General features: G+C 30.3%; 2 protein-coding genes across 11 annotated transcripts in view; both read right to left on the bottom strand.

Moving 5' to 3' along the window:
- The window catches only part of LOC111642186 (aprataxin and PNK-like factor), a 38,476-nt gene extending 29,574 nt beyond the window's left edge, over positions 1–8,902 (bottom strand). The window contains exon 1 of the mRNA XM_023388488.1: positions 8,664–8,902. Coding sequence (XP_023244256.1) covers positions 8,664–8,759 — 96 coding nt within the window. The 5' untranslated portion in view covers positions 8,760–8,902. The remainder of the gene's footprint in view (positions 1–8,663) is intronic.
- Positions 8,903–18,146: 9,244 nt separating this feature from the next.
- The window catches only part of LOC111642184 (homeobox protein prospero-like), a 48,439-nt gene continuing 43,594 nt past the window's right edge, over positions 18,147–22,991 (bottom strand). For all 10 annotated transcript variants that reach the window (XM_023388478.1, XM_023388487.1, XM_023388479.1 and 7 more), the window contains 2 exons: positions 20,867–21,011; positions 18,147–20,668 (listed from right to left, as the gene is read on the bottom strand). In XM_023388478.1, coding sequence (XP_023244246.1) covers positions 20,489–20,668; positions 20,867–21,011 — 325 coding nt within the window. In that variant the 3' untranslated portion in view covers positions 18,147–20,488. The remainder of the gene's footprint in view (positions 20,669–20,866; positions 21,012–22,991) is intronic.

Raw genomic sequence — 22,991 nt, 5'->3', positions numbered from 1 at the left:
GAACAGAATATTTCCTGGGAGGGGTGTGTGAACTTCTAGGTCTGGAAGGTCCAAAAGTCTTAAATAGAGCAGAATGTCAAAATTTTGAAATGTCTTTTCTGACAAATCATGTTTCTTTGCTATATATTGTTTTAATAAACATTTCAGATATACTAGAAATACTTAAAAATCAACTGTGATTTATACCTAGAAGGTATGAGCATTAATACAACTGAAAATGTTAATACTTTATAACAATTGGTTCTATGTATGCTTTATTGATTTTGAAAAAGCTTTTGATAAGGTCAAACCATAAGATTTTTTTGACCATCTCCTTTTAACAAATATTGATTTTTATGATCTAAAATTAATAAAGATAAAATCAATAAATTAATGGAAAATGAAAATGAGCATGATTAAGTGTTTAGAAAACCTTCACAGCTGTGCAAAAATTATGGATTATACATATAAGAAGTGAATTATAAATTTAAAATACACAAAAGTACAATAAATAATCAAATTAACCTGTAATCACGTTTTTTTTTTTTAATATGTGTAAGATAGTGATTTTCTGCTAATTTTTCATTTGTGATTATGCTGTATGTAATTACTGTTCCTGAAATTTGATAAGTCTGAAAAATTATTTTATATGTTTTCTCTGCACATGCCAAATTTCAATGTTGTATGTTGTTTAGTTTACAAGATGCTGTTTTGTTTATAGAACAATTTCCTTTCAAGAGTTCTCATAGGAAGTGATAGTGTGGGCTAAAGTGAAACAAGTTCAGCTGTAAATAAATGATGGGAGGGCTGAGCTGTTTCTTTGAAGAATGAGAAAATGATTTTCTTCTATGATTTGAGAATGAAATAAAGCCATGAAACATTTAAATTGTTGAAGGTTAGGAAGACAGCACCCCCGCGCTACCTTACAGAGACAAGAATTCAAGGTTGTAACAACTTGCAGACCACTACATCATTATATCATGAATAACTGACAAACGTCCCTGACATTGTGACTACCTCATGCAACAATTATGAGAGACTGTCTTGACATCACTTTTGATGATTCTAGATCACCAAAAATGATGTCAGAGCAGAAAATCAGTGCAGATGCATGTAACTGTATGAAAAAAAATTGTTTGCAATCACATATGCAAGGTGGCTAATTTCCATAGCAGTTTTTTAGGATTTGTGATAAGTGGAAAGAATTTTTTTCAACCATAAGTTAGATGGCTAGCATAAAGCATGAGAATATCATGGAAGCAGAGCTAAGTAAATAAATCTGGCAAAAAAATGCCCATAAAAAAACTAGTAATCACAGAAAATCACAGCTATTGTTTGAATGTGATCACAGGTTAACAATCACATAGACATTAAAACAGATAATGATATATTAAAAATGGAAAAAATTTAAATAGCGAGGTTGAAGCCGAAGTTTTCATCTCTAAAACATCAATGTCAAATGTCGAGCGCCGCTTACAAGTAAGCAGCGCTTGGTGTTCGATGTTTTAGAGATGAAACTTCGGCCGCAACCTCGCTAATGTTTATAATTAATGAATATTCATTTTCATTGTATAACTCTTAAGAAGTCAGCCAAGAAAAAATTAACAATTTTGAAATCTTTGGTCAAATTAAACCTTGAAACTTAACATTAAGACCTGATTGTTAGAACAAAACATTCTTGAATCAGAATACAAATTTAAAACTGTTTTTGGAACAAATTTTTTCAAATACAATTCACACTTTTTAATTTTCAAATAGTATAAAAATAACAGATAGACAAAAATAAAAATATAATATAAAAATCTCTTTACTATGTTAATCAAATAAGATCCAAACTTAAAAAAAAAAAATTAATAATAATCATAAACTTTAAATTTGAATCCTAATTCAAGAATTGTTTTATTTAAACTAAATCTTTATGTTGATTTTCAAAGTTCAATCTGATGTTGAGATCTGAATGTTCTAAAAACATTTATCATCAATTTTCATTGTATGACTTTTTAAAAGCAATCAGATATTTATTAATTGTTATATTGTTTAATACTAAATGAAGAGCTGATACAAAAAGGTTGAAGTAATTGAATATCTAAAATATTACTTGACAAATGATAGAAAAAATAAAAAGAATACATCAATGCAAAGAAATTATATATAACACAGATGTCATCTTCATTTGTTCTGAAATGTAAGATGATCACAATTTTTTTCCTTTATTTTGTTAGTAGGAGAAATGTTCATCATGATGATACACTTATTCAGCAGAAAGAAGAAAACTCTTCAATCTGTTGTCTCGCTAGCATTAGATTTATGTTAAATATTACAACTAAGTCAGCTGAGAAGCTTTTCTCAAATTATCAAATCCTTAAGTAAGAAATGAAAATAGTACTCAATTATTTGAATTTTGTTATGAAGATATGTCAAATATATACATATATTTTATTATTTATTATATGTCAAATATATATACAGTAAAACTTCTCTAACTCAAAGCGCCAAGGAACAGGAAGACTTACAGATGATTCGAATTAGAAAACAATAGAGTAAAAAATGCCAATTCTGAACAGTTCTGTACTTTTACTTCTCTTGCATTATATAAAGAATCTTTGATAGTTTTTTTAACACCCCATATAATGCCTTTCAGCAAACTGTCCAATGTAACTAATGGAATTGAATAATTTTGCAGGTACATCTTGTTGAGATAAAGCGAGACCCTCTTGCTTTGGACTAGAATGGTATCTGAAAATTGATGTTGAAGAGTAGATACTGTCTGAAAATTTCATGAAAATCCGATAATTAGGATCACGCTGGATAAAATAAATATTAAAATTGTAGTCAAGGAAGTTAAAAGTAACATATGGGGAACCACGAAAAACTTCAACTTAGAGAAAATTTGAGTTAAAAAATTCAAGTTGGAGATGTTAAATTCCTATGCTATTCCACTGAGACTTACCCAAGTGCTTCATTTTTTTTCAAGTTAAAGAAATAATTGAGTTACAGACATTAGAGTATTAGAGTTAGGGAGTTTTACTGTGTGTATATATATATATATAGACAGATATATAGCCAACACACAAAAAATCAAAAATTATTCACCTTTAAAGTGCAATAAATGTCATAATGATTTTTTTCATAATCAATGAACTATGTTAAAAATATTGCTTACAAAAGGAAAATATATTTATTTGCACCATTTATAGCAAATCATTTATATATATATTTATACATATACATATATATGAATGGAATGGTGAAACAACAAACAAAAAAATTAATTCAAAACATCTACAATGTTACAATGTTTGTCTATCATATGAAAATTTTAGTTACAAATAACATCCAAATCTGAAGAAAAAAGATTATTATGCTGAATAAACCAGAAATCCATGCTTTCCCCATCAATGGCTTTAGGACAACAGAATGGCGTACTATGAAAACTTAAAGTGTTTTATTAGAATAAAATTTCTAAGTACTTTTAAACATTATCACTTATTTTCAGAAGAAAAACCTCAGCATAACTTAATATAGTGCAAAGAAAAATAAACTTTAAACAATCAAGCATTTTAATTTATTTGATGTTTTTTGTTTTGTAGCTGTTTTAAATTTTACTAACTTTCTCTATTAAAAAATTTTCTGTCATGAATATTGTGTTAATGCTTTAAATGCAAATTTTCTTCCAATAATGCATTTTAATGCAGAGACCTGATTATTTATTGAAATCTGAAATTTTTATACTGTTAACATTTAGATCTCAATTTGGCACCATTATTATTTCTCGAAAAATTTTTCACAAGACCACAAATCTCTCGTCCTGACATCCATGTCTTAAATATAATGAAAGACCTTTTGAAAATGTAACTAAATTAAGAAACATCATTATTCAATTATTCTAAATGATATAATTGGTATATTTTGTCATTTGGGGCTAAAACCTTCAAATCTATCTAGAATTGCATCTTTAACAGAGTAAAGAAAATGTTAAACCTGCTATTTATTAGTACAACAGAGAATGATCATTTCATATATATTCATTATATGCTATTATTATTATTTGTCATTGTATATTTGTTTTACTTTTAATAACATTTATTTATAATCATATTAAAGAGTATGTAGGTTATAGTTGAGATGAAAACATTAGTCAAGATTACATATTAGCTGAGCAATAAACAGAATCAAACATCTTATCAGTGAAAAAGTTATTATATTATGAACAAACATTTTCAACTCATTAAACAAGTTGAAAGCGTTTGTTTATGATAATTATTTTAAAACTAAGTTATTTTAATTATTATTCTTTTGTATAATTCATCTTTTATTACAAATTTTATTTGTGTTTATATAATTTGATATAACTGTTTTATTTATAGTTTAGCACTTGATTTAATTTTCTTTTCAAATCTTTGTGAAGCATTTGATTTTTTTATCTTATTCTATTTTGGTATTTTTTTGGCATATAATCTTCAGAGAATTTGATAAACAAGTTGAAGACATTTATTCAGAATATAATAATTTTTTTATTAATAAATTAAATGAAATACTACTTGATTAAGGAAATCAACTCTAAATTTATTAAAGATGTAACATTTTCAACTCAACTTGAACCATCTTCAACACATCAAAAATATAGAATACAGAACTAAAACAATTAAAACATTCTGTAATTTTAAATGTATATGTTTGAGTTTTTAATTCTGTATTCTGTTTGCTTTTAATGTACTAAAGACAGCCCAAGTTGAATTGAAAACATCATAGTTTTTAATAAATTTAGGTTTAATTTCCTTAAACAAGAAGTATTTCATGTAATTTTTCACAATGATGCCAAGTTTCATTCATTTCGTTGTTTAATTCTATTATAATTATACAAATGAACATTTTCCTTGGATTTAACCAAACAATTTTCTGTAATGAATTATATTCTAGATTAAATTGCATTTTCCAATCATTATTTGAGCATGCTTTAAACAAATAAAATAATACACAATGTATATCAGAAATTCAGAATTAAAACAAATAACCATGTAACTTTTTTATAGACTATTATATGTAAAACTTAATATAATTAAAAATATTATCTATAATGTATGTGAATTTGAAATAAATTAATTATTGATATAAAACCAGTATTCTTATAGCAATTTATCTATATTTTTTCAATATTTTTATCTATTATTCACTTTCAAATTTTACAATTTTTTTCAATAAATTCTTTTAGAAATATTTATGTATCTTAATCATATATCTTTTAGTCAATTTCATATACATGATCTATGTATGAGCTTAAATCTCCTTCTCAGTTTGAAAATGCAGTAAAATGGATGCACTGCAACACACACTGTGTCATCCATTTTCAATGTATTAGATGCTGCTACATGTAATCTATATATGATTGCGTGTAGTAACATGAAAATAGTAATGTAGAAATCATTAAACAATAAACCAAGTGATTCTGGAGTGTTTAGTGTTTGCTGTTTATTGATAAATGTTTCATAAAAGTAGATAATATGCTATATTAATAAATATGAATCAATTAAGAAATTAACAATTAATATCTAAATAAATCATTTTGTTCAAAATTTAAATATATTTTAACCTGTAAAGAAAGTTATATTCTTTTAATATTACATTAAATTGTTAAATTTCTTCAGTTGTAAATATTAAACAAATTTAATAAAGCATAAAAAAATTTTTATTAGTGTTTTTTGTTCTTATAAAGAAATGATATTAAAATCCATTTAGCCAATATTAAATTATTTAAATTAATGGATAAGCAAATATAGATTTTGATGTGAGTAGTGAATATATGTTAAAATTATAAAATACCACAAAATGACTTCTAATAACTTAACACTGCGTTGAGTAATAACAATCCATGAAACCTTTTTAAAACAGTGTTGTCTCCATAACAAACTTCACGAACGTTTTCAACCTCCATCGAGGTCTGCTTTAGGTCGTGACTAAACGATGTCTCCCCTTGACCATTGGAACGATGACCCCCGAGATGTAAATAATTGTGCGTATCATGTTTCACCCCTCCGCTTGTCCCAGGCCTGGGAGATTTATAAATCCAACATTGGGGGCACCTGCATCAACTTTAAAGACGAAGAAACGATCGCGCAAGCGTGGAGGTACTTGTTCGAAGAATTCGAACTGGGACAAGCAGAGGGGTGGAACACGATATGCACAATTATTTACATCTCGGGCGTCATCGTTCCAATGATCAAGGGGAGACATCGTTTAGTCATTACCTGAAGCAGACCTCGGTGGAAGTCGAAAACGTTTGTGAAGTTTGTTACGGAGACAACACCGTTATAAAAAAGTTTCATGGATTGTTATTATAAAATACCACTAACAAAAGGAAAAAAGATCAAAATCTTGTTCTCACATCTTAAAAAATCCCTAAATGAAAATAATTATTTGAAGTTGTCTAAAAATCAAATTAAATTATAAACTGATTACAACAAAAGTACTACTGATTAAAAAAAAAAGTTTAATTTGCTGAACAGAAAGCAGATAGTCAAATTTAAATACCTACATAACGTTACTACTGATTAAAAAAAAAAAAAAGACGTAAACATAACGGCAACAAAAGCAGACACGATATTGATCTGCAGTTGAGTTAGTGTATCAGGTGTTCACTGTCGAACAAAACATATCTACTTCCTGCACTGATTGATCAAAGAAATAAGATAGAAAAGACTATTATACTTCATCGTATTGCAAGCATTCGAGAACGACACAAAAATGATAGCAAAGATTTGAGGAGTTAGATGCAGGAGGTGGTGGATTACAATACCTGTCCACGTTGACAACAGTTGAAAAATATATGACAAGAAACAAAACTTTATAATCTGATTTTTGATCCTCAAATGATGAAAGGGATTACTAACGCTGTTTTCCAACGGTTTTCTAACTTTATTTCTAATATCGAACAGCTTTAATTTACAATTTTTTTTTTTTCAATCCGAAAATAAAAATCTGAATATATATAGAAAATGATTACAACTTCGGCACAAATTNAATTTCTAAAAAATTTGAATATTTTTTTCATTTTAGAGCTAAACAGAAAATTGAAATTTAAATGAACTTTTCACTAAATGAAAACATTTCAAAATTTAAAATATCACAATTTAGTCAGAAGTAACAAATATTTTAAATATCCAATTATTTTTATAACTTTATGTAATTGTTCCAGTGATCTTTTAACTATTATCTATTCATCTAAATATTTATCAACCGCTTTTTTGGATTCTACGTCACATTAATAAATATTTAGTTTAATAGTAGAGTTAGTTTGATGTTAATTAAGGAATGGTGATGCTGGTTATTATCTACGTTTAGTATCTATTTATTGTATGAAAAGATATTATAATAATTACTAACTATTAATAAGCTTATTAACATGTTAAAATAATACAAATCAGCAACTAACAGGAACAATGAATTCATTTGTTTCTTCAATATGCTTAATATAACTCATTTTGCTCAATTGAGATGACCTATCCATTTTATATAAAGCTAACTGACAACAGCATATAGTAAAGACGAACGAATTAGCTTAGAACTCGAATCTGTCAGGAGCACGAATATACGTCAACCTATTTGCAGAAAATCAAGTCAGATAAATTAAGAGTGAACAATTATATTTAAAATATACATTACATTAAAACATTAAAAATAGTTTCCCATTTAAAAATTTCCAACAAAAATTATAATTTAAACACTGCTTAATATAAATATAAAACCAAACAGAAATGATATCTAAATTTCAGCTTTTGAAAATAGCTTAAATAAAACTCTATGTTATAATACGAAACAATGTAAGAAATTAAAAATCGGCACTTATAAATTATTTCGACATTTAAAGTATTAACACTGCAGAATTGGCCGTTTAAATAGCAAGTTCACGGTAATACAGTTTAACCGATATATTTTAAAACCATCAAGAATTAGAGATGTATTTAATAAAAAAATGGTATTATTATTAATTCATAAAGGTAAAAATATAATATAGAGTTTTGAAATGTTAAAAACATTTTAAAAAAGACGTAACAATTCTTAATACGCAGAAATTGATCATTTTTCTAATAATTCTTTTCGTACGGAAAGACTCGACGGTTCGACCTCAACGTATATAATTTATCACCGTTAACTCGAACAATTTCCAAGCATTTCTTAATAATTTCTTAACAATGTATATTCCCTCATAAATTATTTAACACAAGAATTAATTAAAACAATTGATTTAATTCCCTAATATCTATTTGAATTTATAAAACTGTTTTAACTGCCTTTGCATTTGTATGGATTGAGTATTTTCTACATAGAATATATATATATATATATATATTTTTCTCATATGTAGTTTTGAGTTTTAATTTATAATTAACTATTCTTTTATATATATATATACATTTGTAATACATGTTTTATCCTTTATTTTTATATTAGAATTTTAAAGCAAAATCAAATGATTGTTCACAAGTACACCATGCTGTTTGTTTCTATTTTGTATTTGCGCACATCAATTATAATAAGATTGTTGTTTCGCCATCTTCCGTTTCGGCAGAGAAATTGCCAAAGGATTTTTTTTTATATATACGTTTTATTTCCCACTTTAGTGAAAAACCTTTTTGAATGAGGGGGGAACGAAAAGAACCGATTCGCTTTCAACCAAGATGGCTTACCCCCAACAAGGGACCACGTCCGATGACAGTTTTGCCAGCCGGGATCACAACAGCTTTAGGTCCACCCTCTAATGACTTCAGCACAACTCTTGCCATTCTTTGGTTTACTTTCCGATTGATTCGGAGGATTACGACTCCATTTTTTGCGTTTTTCTCAACTCTACGTCGAAAGATACGTTAAGCCTAACGATTAACTTCGTTTCTTAGCAACGTAAACAAGAGATTGGGAAATTAGCGCCATCTGGAAAGTGAAAATGAGCAAACAATTGATCATATTTTTCGATTTTTAAACATTTTCTAGATAATTTAAAAAGAAATAGCAATTAATTAACAATTACTTATAGCAATAAAAGTAATAATAATTATAAAGCGTTGCTTTCTTTTACAGAATATAAAACTGCGCAAATATCCGAAACATTTTCAAACCGTTATTATATTATTATTTTATTTATTTATTTATTTTAACCGGTAACGGAACTGCGAAAAAAAAACGAAAAAAGTTGAAAAAACTACGAAACTAAAAAAACTCCTACTGAAAACTTTTATAAATAACGAAATTGTATATTTTATTTTTATTATAAATCTAAAATTGTTCATTAATAATCTAAAGAAATATATGAAATAAAATTATATTTTTAAAAAAAACGTGTAAATTATTGTTAAAAAAATTATAATAGCTATAACGTAATATAAATAATATACCGTTTAACTTTTGTTACAGAAAATGTTATATATACAGTACTTTAAAATTTCGATAGTTAGTATTAATGATAGTCGGAAGATGGCGCCATATGCGATAAAGTATCGAAAAATAATTTCCGAAGAGACATTCGATAGCGATTTAGTATTTAAAACGTTTAACTTAATTGAAACATTTTTAGCATTTAAAATAATAAATATTCTAAAAATAAAATAAAAACAAATATTAATTTAGTTTACAACATTATATATTTAATAAAGGAAAGTATTATATATTTTCCGACATTACGATTTCGGTAAACGATTTTACAATAATTTAAGAAAAATAAATAAATTATTAAAGAAACTTTATAAATAAATTATAATTATAATCAGTAATGCGTTAAGATTTTTATAGAAGATAAGAGATAGGCGTTTAATTCTCATTTCCCAAACCACACGTGTGTGTATATTGTACTGTACTGTACTATATTCAGGTTACGTACACACACTTTTACACATTATTACAATTACAATTGCGTACATATAAACGAAATATAACGATTAATAATTTATTAAAGCCACGTTTTAATTAAAAATTCACTTATGGCGGCACCGAAACGCGTATCTCTATTGTTTAATATATATAATTCTTTTTAATTATAAAACGTTTAAATAAATAAATATAAAAAAAAAATCGGATTTTTACGTCGTTTTTTCCGTAATCTTTTGACATTTTCAACGCGTTAAAAGTTCTCGGAGCGTTGAAACAGGACGGAAACTTGACAGGCGCGACTCCGTTCCCACACCAAAGAAAGACGGACGAGAAGGCGTGGTCAGGAAACCGTATAGGTGGAGCTAAGATGACGTCACAAGTTAGGAGATCGGTTTTCGTTTTCCGACTCGTCGACGCGTATTCAACGATGAAGTTTCATTTGCGGTTGAGCATTGCGTCATTGTTTTAACTACGAAACGTAACGTCTTCTTCGTTCTTACGCTCCATCTTCGTTTCAATTCTCAACGAACTTTTAGAAAATAATTAGAAATTATTAAAAAAACACGAACGAATTATTTTTATTTATTTATTTATTATTATTATTATTATTAATCTCTTCACGATTTAATTTTTTTTAAACGGGAAAATGTCGTAATATATAAATATGGAGTCGGGAAATGTAGATATAGGCTACTTTACTAAAGTCAATATCCGTTTGGAATCAGATAAGGAAGTTCGTTCTTGCGTTGCAATCTAAAACGTTCAAAGGTTAATCTCTTTTTCTCTTTATTTTTTTTTTTAATGTCTACGCTGTTTTATCGACCTTTAAGAATAAGAAAATATAACTGAATATACATAATAATTCACAGAAGTTGAATAAGTTCCAAGAACGGTTTTTAATTATGATTATTTCTTTGGTTTTTATCGTTTGAGTAAAACGTGACACGGTCGTAAAATAAATGAATTACATCGACTCTAAGACGAATTATTTATATGTAAACAATAGTTTGTACTTTATGATTTGTCAATAAACAAGATTTAAAATACACTAGGCGAATAGAAAAACTAAATTCTTTTTTTTTTTTTTTAATTCGTTTCGGTCGATTAATTAATTAAATTACGATTTTATAAGCTTAATTCTTATATAAAAATACGGTTGTAGAAATTTTTTAAACGTCACACGTGAGAAAAATTCCAAGAAAATGACGTAATAGGGATTTTTTTTTTACGAATTTCTTGACATTTAAACGAGAAATAATTTTATTAGTTCGATACGAAATCGAAATAAGAATCGATAAAACATTATAAAATTACATCTAAGATTAAATTGATTTAATGATCTTTTACGCTGTTTATTTATTTTAATGTAATGTTAATTTGCTAAGATATTGCCATTTCTAACGATCTCAGGAATATAATTGCTAAATTTCATATACCTGACCAAATAATTTCATCGGCTGAACAACCATATGATTTAAGAGGCCTAGAATTAGTTTCATCTTATCTTAAACATTTAATTACATTTAAATTCAATTCTAGAAATTTTACGTGTCAAGAATTAATCTATAAACATTTTTGTTCCCTTTATTATTTACTCGAAAAAAAAAAAAGAATTATTTCTCGAAATATTCTTTAAAAAAATGACAATTTTTCTTAAGAAAAAAATATAAAAAAAAAACACTACATTTTTTTTCTCCTCCCTCCTCCTCTCTTCGAATAGAATTTTAAAACATTCTTATGAGAATATTTTTATATATAAAACTATATTTAAGTATTGCTGCACTCCTTATTTTGCTTTCTTATTCTTATCTAAACTCAACTCGATATGCAAGATATTAATTCCTAGATATAAACCAAAGTCTCTTTGTATTGTTGATATTATTATACAGAATTATAACAGTAAATGAAAACGTTACCCAGTAAATTCTTTTTATTTTTCCTTCCTTTTTGTCTTTTGTATATTAAAAAAAAAGAAAGAAATGTAATATGGATTGACATAAATTTAAACAGATTTAAACAGGTCTAACTCGACAAGTGATTAAATTTTAAAATACAATTAAGAAAACAGACTCGAATCTCTAATTATACGACCTAAATTTTAAATCGTTTCTACCAGCAGAAAAAAAAAATTATTTTTCTTAGGTATTTTTCTAGTAATCTTATTGAAATTGTTAACATTATTCGTTACAATATAACGATTGGGGCGAATAGAAATATAACTTTTGTATTCATCAATTAAGCCCTTTACAGTAGAAAAAAGAACATATTTTCGTTACTATAAAGGAGACATTTTAGCTTAAAAATCTTATAAAGTATGGGGTTTTTTTCTTTTCTTTTCTTTCTTCCCCCTTACCGTATAAGATTTCTTTTATTAAAAGAAATTATCCCTATCTTAACAAATTAATTTAAAATTAAAGAATTTTCGCTTTCGTTTCGTACCATTTAAGGTAATTTCTCTAAGACAAGTTATGGGTTTTTTATTATTATTATTTTAACGCGATTGCTCATAAAGAAGGATCGCGAATGTGATGTAAACATAAACACAAGATGTAAGCGATTACGAAAACATTACACAAAACCTCCCTCCCCCCGATAAAAAAAAAAAAGGAAAACCAAAAACCCAATCACGTATTTAAATAAATAAAAAAAAAAAAGGTTAAATTTAATGTGATTAAAAATTATTCATGGTCATTTTGCGGTCGAGTTTATATGCGTCATTATACGCAACGTAGCGCAATAACCGAAACAGTTTCTATTCATACGTTCGAGACATAAAATATGCAAGTCATCAGTTTTGACGCTTTATAAAGTTGTAATTAAAGATAAGCGGTTTTATTACATTTAATAATATTTATTAATAGATTTAAGAAGTCGTAGATTCATCAATCGGTTAATCAAAACATATAAAATTAACGTCGCTCTATCTATCCTCTTTCTAAAGAATTATTTTCTCTTGTTTTATATATATATATATAATGTCATTCGAAATATGTTTATTTATTAATCTGGTGTCATACGGTTTTATCTCTCTATTGTTATAAAAGTTGATAAGGAAGTTTATTATAAAAAAAAAAACTAACATAAGGATGACTTATGAAACTTACTCCGATCATCAATAGGTATTGTCATATTCTAATCTTGTCAATATGATCTAATAAAAAGGTGATAAAAGAAAAATTCACTCAAAATTTTCCTTTCAAATCCTTTTTTTTTTTTTAAATTTTCGAGTTAATTTAGTGACGATCATCATCACGTCACAAAGGAAGAGATTTGACATTTATATATATATATATACCGATAATTCTAAGCGGATATTTCATTCTATTGAAAAATGTAATTAAAGTATTATTAATAAAATATAAAATTTAAATTATACAGAAATAATTACTTAATATCTTATTTATAATTTAAAAACGGATAAAGTTTTTTTTTTTTCTTTTCTTTCTTTATAAACGTGCGATATTTCAGTCACATGAAATGTTTAGATATGAAGAACAATAGATGTTTCTGATCTGATTGATTAAAATTAAACGAAGATTTAGTGTATTTAGTATAGAATTTTTCGAATGTAAACAACAGTAAAACAGTTTTTACGATTTAAAAAAAAAAAAATTAATTAATTCGTAAACGTATTTAATTTCATTATAAAATTGATGTAAACGTATTTAAAGATAAATTAATAAAATATTTAACGTTAAAGTTAACGATAATCGTAGATTGTTTGACGTATCTGAGAAGATACTAGCTTGTTTTTTTGGCACGAATTTTATATTTTTTGCTCTTCATCTTAAGTTTTTTTTCTTTTTTTTTTTGTATCCTTAACACAGATTTTCAATCGGGGCTTGTGATTATTATTATTATTATTATTATTATTATTATCTAATTTTGGGCTATATTTTTAAACACAATCCGTTNACGATCCGTTAAGGTGTAGGATTACTAAGCAGTTTTCGAGAAGGATCGGTCACGTGATATGGCTCCAAGGGTCGGAGGAGAGCCGATCAAATCACGGCGACGAAATGAACCTGTTACAAACGAGAAGCTAAATTGAGTGGACACTCGAAATAAGGCATATATATATATATATATATATAAAACGAAAACAAAAATGTGACTTTCATTTAATGAGTTCGTTCCATTTTATATAAGCGAGAAGAGGAAAAGGGGAGGGGGAAAAAAAAAGTAAAAATGTTTATATTTTTAGAAGTGACGATTTATGCGCGTAAAATTAACAAAGGGGTGTCTCGTTTAAACTTCAAATTGATTGGCATTAATTTTTTTTTATTATTTTGTTGCTTATTTTTAGATAGGCTCGCGTTACATAATGATATAAAGTCGGAAATAATGTTGCAAAATTTAAAAATAGAAGCTTTACATAAGAGAAAGATAGAAGAGAAAATAACTATGATTTATATATTGTTTAAGTATTAATAGTTTATCATCCAACGACCGCCATCTTTTCCTTTCGATACGGATTCGAAATGTCAAGGAGCAAATGATCACCATTTCCAGTTAAACAGGCGTTCTGACTATTTCCTTCTTACCCTTTTTCGGCTTAGTCCTATCGATTTTAAAGAATTTTCCGTATATTTAAATATATTCAATAATACAGAAAAAAAAAAAAACGTACCTTTTCTGTTTAATTTTTCTACCATCCTCATTTTTTTTCCTATTAAAAAAAAGGACAAGAATACGTATAAAATTCCTAATAAATCTTTACAAAACAATTAAAAAGTCAAAGTTGGCGCTTCCTGATTTAAAAATTCGAGGTAAGGGGAGGGGGAAAAAACCGAACTTATAGATTTATCTCGAGCTAATTGATAAATCATGAACGTTATTTCTTTTCTGGCTGGCACTTTGCTTCCGATAATAGGCCTTTTGGGACTTACTGTATTATCGATTAAATAAGGAACAAAAAAAAAAAAAGAAGGGGGGAACTTAATCTTATTCTTTCTCATTGCCGTTGGAGAAATCGCTTAATCTTTTCTGATTATTAATTTCTTCTTTTTCGTGTTCCTGTTTATTTCAAATTCTCTTTTTCCCCCCTCTTCCTCTTATCAATTTTTACTTCGAATTTCCTTAATTTATTCTCCCTTAATGATATGTATATACAGTTAATTATTTTTTGTTTAATTTAAAGCTGTCTTCCTCACCCCTCCTCCACGTTCCATTGGTTACAATAAGCAACTTATCCGCCGATAATATAATAAAAATTGAATATATTTTAACTGTTACATAAACGTTTAATCATAGAAACGGAACTCTTTTACTACCTTTTTGAACTCGTTTAATCATTTGTCTTAGAAACGGAACTCTTTTGCCATCCCTAATATCGAAACTGGCGACAGAAAAATAACGGTTTTGTTGCTTATTTTTTTTTTTTTATTGACTTTTTCTGATATAAAAAAATAACTTGTTTACGGAATAAATCTTATACGAAATCAATTTAAATCGTTTATTTACGTTCAAAAATTGAGGAATTGACTTGTTTTTTTTTTAACCTCTTTCGCATCTAAAAAATTAATTTCGCCAACAAAGTTTAAATCACAAATAGTACAAAGAAGAGGCAATGAAAAAATGTATATACCCCTCTATAACACTGTTGATAATTCAGTATTATATGAATTCCATGTTGTACGAGTNTTAAAACCATCAAGAATTAGAGATGTATTTAATAAAAAAATGGTATTATTATTAATTCATAAAGGTAAAAATATAATATAGAGTTTTGAAATGTTAAAAACATTTTAAAAAAGACGTAACAATTCTTAATACGCAGAAATTGATCATTTTTCTAATAATTCTTTTCGTACGGAAAGACTCGACGGTTCGACCTCAACGTATATAATTTATCACCGTTAACTCGAACAATTTCCAAGCATTTCTTAATAATTTCTTAACAATGTATATTCCCTCATAAATTATTTAACACAAGAATTAATTAAAACAATTGATTTAATTCCCTAATATCTATTTGAATTTATAAAACTGTTTTAACTGCCTTTGCATTTGTATGGATTGAGTATTTTCTACATAGAATATATATATATATATATATATATATAAAATTAGGTGGTTAATTAGTTAATAAAAACATATAACAGTTTCTCTTTCTTTCCCCTTAAATTGTTTATTAGAAGGCTTAAATATTGCTTGCCTTCGAGAATCGATTTCGATGTAATCGGCAAGAGAAAAAACCCCCCCCTTTTTTTCCACTGTTTTTCCTTTTAAATGGGTGTTTTGTGATGAACTTTTTCCTTTCTTTTAATGGGTTGTTTCGAGAATCGATCTCGAAAATGTTTTAAATCTGGGAAACGGTACGATGACTGTAAGACCGTAACTACAAGAATCGTTCTTTTTCGCAATAATATCCGTTCTTTTAGGATTGTGTACAATGACGTCACGTCACAAGCTTTTCCGTCGGATGGATTAATTCTTTTATAGTGGTGCTGGGACATCCGCTGTTGCCATAGTTTAAGGATGTATATATACACGTACACATTCGGTTAGGGACGATCAGATTCTTTGACTGGCACAGAATTCCAAAAAGGATTATCTACTTTTGTATTTAAGTATTTTGTATAACAGGAAGTTAGGAGAATAAAGAATTCAAGCTGTTTCATTTTCGTGTACTTAGCTCATAAATTATTTCCCGTCTTTTTAAAATCCTAACAATATTTTTACCAGTAACTAGATTAGAATTTTGCTCTACTTATTTAACAAATGACATTGTTTTTTTATTTTTATTATTATGTTGGCAGTTGAATTCCTTTTTTTTTTAAACGTTCTCACCGGTTTAAAGACGTGTTTATTTATAAAAAAAAAAATTACGTATTGACATGTTATATTTAATGTATAAAAGGGATCATAATTCGCTTGAAATTTTGAAGATTTTAATGACAGATATTATTTTATCGGGATCAAAAGTAACAATTCCGTAAGCTTATATATATATATATAAAAATGTTCTTGAACATTAAAGTTCCGCCGATTTAAGTTATTTAATCGATTTTCCGTGCCATTATAATCGCGTGAATAAATGAAGATAACTTTTTCGGACGTTTCAAACGCTTTAAACTTACATAAATGTGAGTTTAAATCGTTTTAAAGCTTATAAAAATTGGGTTTTTTTTTCTTTTTTTTAGGATTATAAACTGTGCCCGTTTCGTTTATACGTGATACAAGATCGTCATCAGGATATCCGTCTGAAATACTGTATTTCTAATTGATATAAAGTAGGTCTACCCGCTCGTTGGACATTTTGAAATTTAAATATAATTCGAGTTATTATTATTATTATCTTTTTTTTTTTTTAATATTTATTCTTATAAATGATACTCGTGCGATCCCGGATTAAGGGAGAAACCAAGCGTTTTATTATGTTAAATAGAGGGGGGGAAAAATGGCTACTTTCTAATGATTGGTAGCAAGATTTTTAGTTTTTTTTTTAAAGTATTACGAGGTTAAGTTAATCAATTTAATGAAAAAATGAATAAATAATTAACTGCAAAAGCGATAACTAAATAATTAACAATGGATTTAAGATAATTTTATGCTTAAATCTGACTCATCAATCTAAGTTTTAGTAATAGCTATCTTTGGGTTTGTTTTATCGATTCGCTCTTTGGCCAACGTTTTTATTATTATTATTATTATTTATTTATTTATTTATTATATTATATTATTCTTTGCATTAAACGTTATCGAACGGAGTAACTAAATCGTTACGAATGCGACAAACAAACAAAAGATTGTCGTCCTTGGATTCTTTTCCCTCGGGGTATTTCCTGTTGGCGGGAGAAAAAATCTTTTTCAATTGGATCGTCAAATGAGAAATTGCATCAGCTCCATTTCCTCACGTAGATTCTGAATTAATATTTTTTAGCAATTAAAACCCCGAGTTTACCGTTTTGACGTCAAGGGTGTGGAAGCGAAGAACGTGTTCTCAATGTCAAAAATCTTCGTATTGGTGTTTTTGCGGTTGCGAGTGGTGGTGACACGAAAACAAGTACCGTAAGCCACGGTTTATATAACTGGAACTGTGAGAAATTCGTAACACGATTTTTAATATCTACGTTGATAAAAATAGAATTTAAAAAAAAAAAAAAAAGAAAAAGAAAAATTAACTAATGAAAAATCTCGACACAAATTTCGTTTTGTTGCAAATGAGTTTTTATTTGAACCAAGGTTTAAGACATGCACAGTATGGACTACATAACAGTTGCTGACTTCATAATGATTGCCAATAAATAGCAGTAAATACTTCCATAAAATATGCAAATTTTGCCAAACATTTTGGGGGGGAGATCTTTTAAGTAATAAATATCGTTTTTCGAGTTTTAAATGACTTTTTTTTCTTTTTTTTCTTTTTTTTCTTTCAAGTATTCCCGTAAAGAATACTATGGGGGTTTGAGTATGATACTCTCAAAGGGATAGAAGATAATATTCATGCACAATAGAAAAGAGAGGCAATGTACATTGTTTCTAATTTCTATTAATGATATCTTAACTAGCTAGGGTGATTGTACAGCATTCTATTTGGCCAATGATGATGTGTGCAGTTTACATACAGCAGGTGGACATACCATATACATATATATTAACCAGTAAATGGTGAGGTGCATATTAAATAAAAAAATTTCAATAAATTATATTCCGGTTCAATACACATATAAATAGTCTTTTTTTTTTTTTTTTTTTCTTGGAATGACTTTCTTCTTCGTCTTCTTTCTTTGTTTATTTTTAAACTTTTTCTCTTCGACCAACAAGAACTTTGAGAGAGACGAATAGTCGGGGAGAGGCAAAGAACGGATCACAGATTTGCATCTCCGAATTTAGACGACAGGACAGGAAGAATGGAATAAAATAAGAAGAGGAACCGCTCCGGGAGGTGAGTATACTCTCCGCATTTCTCTGCTGCAGGCACATTTCGCTGCTTATTATTATTATTTTTTTTTAATGTTGTTATGCCCGTCGCTACAAGCCAAATATCACAGTCGAATGGTTGCAGTGTATGAATGAAAATCGGTGGACTGATGGGCAAGGCACTTGAGCTGTGCAGAGCTGGTAGAACTGATTGATGCTTTCTTGGCCTACCAGAGCTTAACACTCCCGTTTAGCAGTCCCACTTCTAAAGAGGCTGGATTTTAAAAATGGGTGAGAAGGAATGTACTTTTTTTTTTTTTGAATTTGCAAAAAATGTGGAATGTTGCTAGGAATGTACACACACACGAACTGTAAAAATGGCCGTCACTGGTTTTTTCTATCTTTATTTTGTTCATAATCAGCGTTCATTTGGAAGACGAGAAATGACGAAAGCTTTCCCTTCCCAAGTCTGGATTCGCCAATTGATTAAGAGACGAAGTTCGTTCGAGGGAAGTATTTGAGCCAAAACGACAGACAGAGAAAAGTGAATTCAGGATGTCGTCAATGAGGTTAAGTTGATGGGAAATGAGCGAGCAGACTAAGAGAACTGCACAGTCCAATCACAGTAGGAGGAAGAAACCCATTTTATGGGCTGCCTGTTTTTGTATTGACGTATTCGTCCATCTCTCTGCCCACGAGAAAGACGCGTCGCTAAGGCTGATGAAACGAAAAACAGAAAAAATACCAGAGGAAGTGAAGAACGCTCGTCATTAATCACTACCATAGTGCAGGCACACAATAAAGGCAACGTGCAAGAGAAAAAGGCGTGCCAACTTGTTTGCGGATATGTTGCACATTCTGCAAAACCACGCTAGACAGAACCTAATAAAGTAACAAAACCCTCCATTTTTCTGCGATATCACATAAGTGGTGATATGAAGTATCACATGCGAAAGACTAAATGATTGTTTTCGACACCTGGATAGGGAGAAATAGAAAGAGTGTCATAGATCATCGGAGGATGGTCCCTAGCAGAACGACTACATTCGTACTAGCTGCACGTCCCACGTGAGAACCCATGGGACCAGATATGTGATAGAAATTAAGGGTTGACTAGGCGCACATCGACGGGTGAAGAGGAGCGGGCAGTGACTAGCAAATGGCCTCCTGCCTATCCGACACCCTAAGGGAACAAACGAGATTGATGGGGCGAGGGTTGAGTGTGGGTGTCGGAGTAGCACGTTTGATTATCTCTCACCTTTTCGGGCATTTTTTTGTCTTTTTGGTTTCAGTTATACTCAAAATAATATTCTATCAACATGTATCATTTTTTTGTACGGAGAAGAATCGGTGCTTTCGCACTTGTTTTTTGTCTTGCGGATAAGAAAAATATCATCCCTTGACTTCAGAGACATGAAGAGTGCATAGTTCATGCCATTTTGCTTAATATTTTTTGTCGCTTTTCTTCTTCCTGTCCCAGTGAACAAAGCAGTGCTTAGCACTTTCGTCGTGCACAAAATAAATACACACATAACAGTAGGTTTACATCATTTATGACTAGGGCACTCACCCGGGACAAACCAGTTGTGTTTATCCTGTAAGAATCACCGATGAATGATATATAATTTTTGCTTTGTTTTTTTTTTTAAATTTGTCATTTCCTCTTAAAGCTAAAACACACTTTTTGGTTGTAAGGTTAGCCTGGCCACAACCACCGTACACAAAGAAAAACAGACTGACTGAAGGCACAAGTCTTGGTTTAAGAAGGATTCACATTGTCTTGTCCTCATTCGAGTTGTTCTAAGAAATTCGGCGATTTGAAATAATCTGGAACCGAATTATCCATTCTTGCTATGACTTTATAGATCGACTTCTTCCACGACTGCTCCTGATCTTTCCCTGCTGTGATCGCCTTGAAGAACTCCTTCAAGGTTTGTTCGACGACGTGGCGAAAATGTTCTGGTACCTGAAAACAGAAAGAAAAAATTCCTATAGAATAATTGGAAATGCATTCGAAAGTTCACTCACTTTTAATTCGCGTTTACATGACATTAACTCGTGAGAATAAAATCAAAATGCCGGAAAATTAAACTAAGCGAGTAAACTCGGTTAAATCGATTCAATTTCCGAGATTGAGGGGAAGAAAGGGAAAAAATGCGCTCACCTCGATATGATTGTTGCGGTTGTAGTGAAGATTTAGAACTCTGAGAAGTTCGGAATCGGGCGTTACTTTCAGATCATCATTGTTTTTGACTCCTTCGCTGACCGACTGCCGAGCGTATTTCTCCATTTGGATGTAGTAAAACTCCCTGAAAGCAAGAGAAAAAGAAGGGCTCGTCAGTAAGAAGGGGCTGAAGAATCCCCCGCCGATGCAGTGATAAATGTGGTGCGGATCGGGGCACACATGCCCGTGCATTTAACATTGGCTTCAACACGCAACTAATAGCTCTCTGCTAACTGTCAGCATTTGTTTACCGCCCTCCTCAGTTCGTACAAGGCGTGAAGAACGCTCGTACCGAAGGATTATTCCACAAGTATCCTTCTATAACGACCGTAATGCGTTGAATTATATAGTGCGATGTTTAATTCTCCAAATGGACCGGACAGAACAAGTCAAACCAAAGTAGCTTAGAAAGGCGAGCAGGCGATCTGAATAATAATAATTCTGGAGAAACGAGATTCGGTCCGTGTCGCCGACACACCTCAGTCGCGTTGGGTTAAATGGGAGAATCCGGAATAAAAATTTCTCGAGCTGTTCCTCTACTTAATTACTAGCGTGTCATAAGTTGGAGTATCCACGTAATCTTATCCACTACAACTGCGGCTAAGTCACTCGCTGTTATTTACTGCGGCAACAGTAAGTTATGAGATGCAATATCTCGCCCGCAGTACGGAGTGGTAGCGATGCCCAACATGCCTGGCTGCATTCTTTCCCTAGGGAGGCTATAAACCCCGCTAGCAGAAACACAAGCCTCTTACTTCGTCGTTTGCTGCCCTGTAGGAGTAAGTCTTGCCTGAAATGGTCGGCAGTTGCTCATACCTGATAACTGCAATTACACAGGCCATTATTTACCCCATTTCTCATATGACAACAAGATATTTAAGTCAAATTAGCCAAGGTGGGCGTAGGCTACCCCTTTCCGAATCGTTGTTAAAATCTGCGAGAGGGAGGAAAGGTTTGATTGCCAGCCGGACAAGTCTTGGTCGTCCCGTCCGCTTGACCATTTGTCGTTTTAAATGGGGCCATTTACGTCGAGCCGGCAGACTCTGTTCTCCAAGATAATCCTCCGAGCTCAGCTCGACACCGTTTCACAATGGTCGAACGCGGGAGCCGGGCGTAAATTGTGGCCAAATTAATTTATGCTAAGCAGGTGTGGCGACTGGTGCTGCAAAATACACTGCGAGGTGGGTGAAGTTAGGAAAAAATGCGCCTGGTGGTTCGAATGTTAGAGCCGCGGCGCCTGCCACTAAGACTACTCGGACTGCGCTCGTTATTAACAAACTAATTATAACTCTCTGCGGACTTGTCACTAAAATCGATTTACCGTTAGATCCAATACAGCTATAAAGTGTAGCAAGATTAGTATCTATACGACACTCGGCTGATATATTTGCTCGTTACCGAATGCGACCGGTAAACATCCCTCACCTCTGCGCAATTTTGCTATTCGAGTCCGAATTCGGACGGGCCCACTTGCGCGACGTGCTTCTTGCTGTTATGTTGGTGCGTTTATGACGTCAGCGGGCTCGACCCCCTCCCAGCGGTCATCAGAAGAGAGAAGCCGGTCGCTATCAGCCAGAGGCCTGGCGTGGACATAGCATCGCCGAGGAGACCGCCATGTAATTCGATAATGGAGCACAGCAAATGGTGCCAAGTTAATTAACATAAAGCTGTAATTAACAATATCTAAGCGAAATCAGCGGTCTATGTTCCTCCCATTTCTGGCGAATTTTTCAAAAACCCTTCTACCTCCTCCTATAATAGTTGGCTTGGTTTTATCATTGCAATAATTACCTAATTTCAATCCGTGTAATAAATAAATACCAGTGTAATTTATGGAATTAAAACGGATAACAGTACGTCCAAGTCCCCTCTCTTTCCCCCCGCTAATGTAGGTACTAATTAATCAAATCTCAATAAAGAAAAAGGAAAAGTTTTTCCTCGGAGACCAGTCGTCCCCAACTTTTCCGCAGTCCTTATCAATGTCTGCATTTTTGCGTAAAGAAGAAAGGAAAGATAATGGAGGACATAAACAACTGGAGATAGCAGTAACGCTGGGCTATATCAT

The sequence above is a fragment of the Centruroides sculpturatus genome, unplaced genomic scaffold, assembly GCF_000671375.1.
Source record: "Centruroides sculpturatus isolate CEXI.00-Female unplaced genomic scaffold, Cexi_2.0 scaffold1645, whole genome shotgun sequence".
Classification (NCBI taxonomy): Eukaryota; Metazoa; Arthropoda; class Arachnida; order Scorpiones; family Buthidae; genus Centruroides; species Centruroides sculpturatus.
This window is presented reverse-complemented; position numbering and strand designations above follow the sequence as displayed.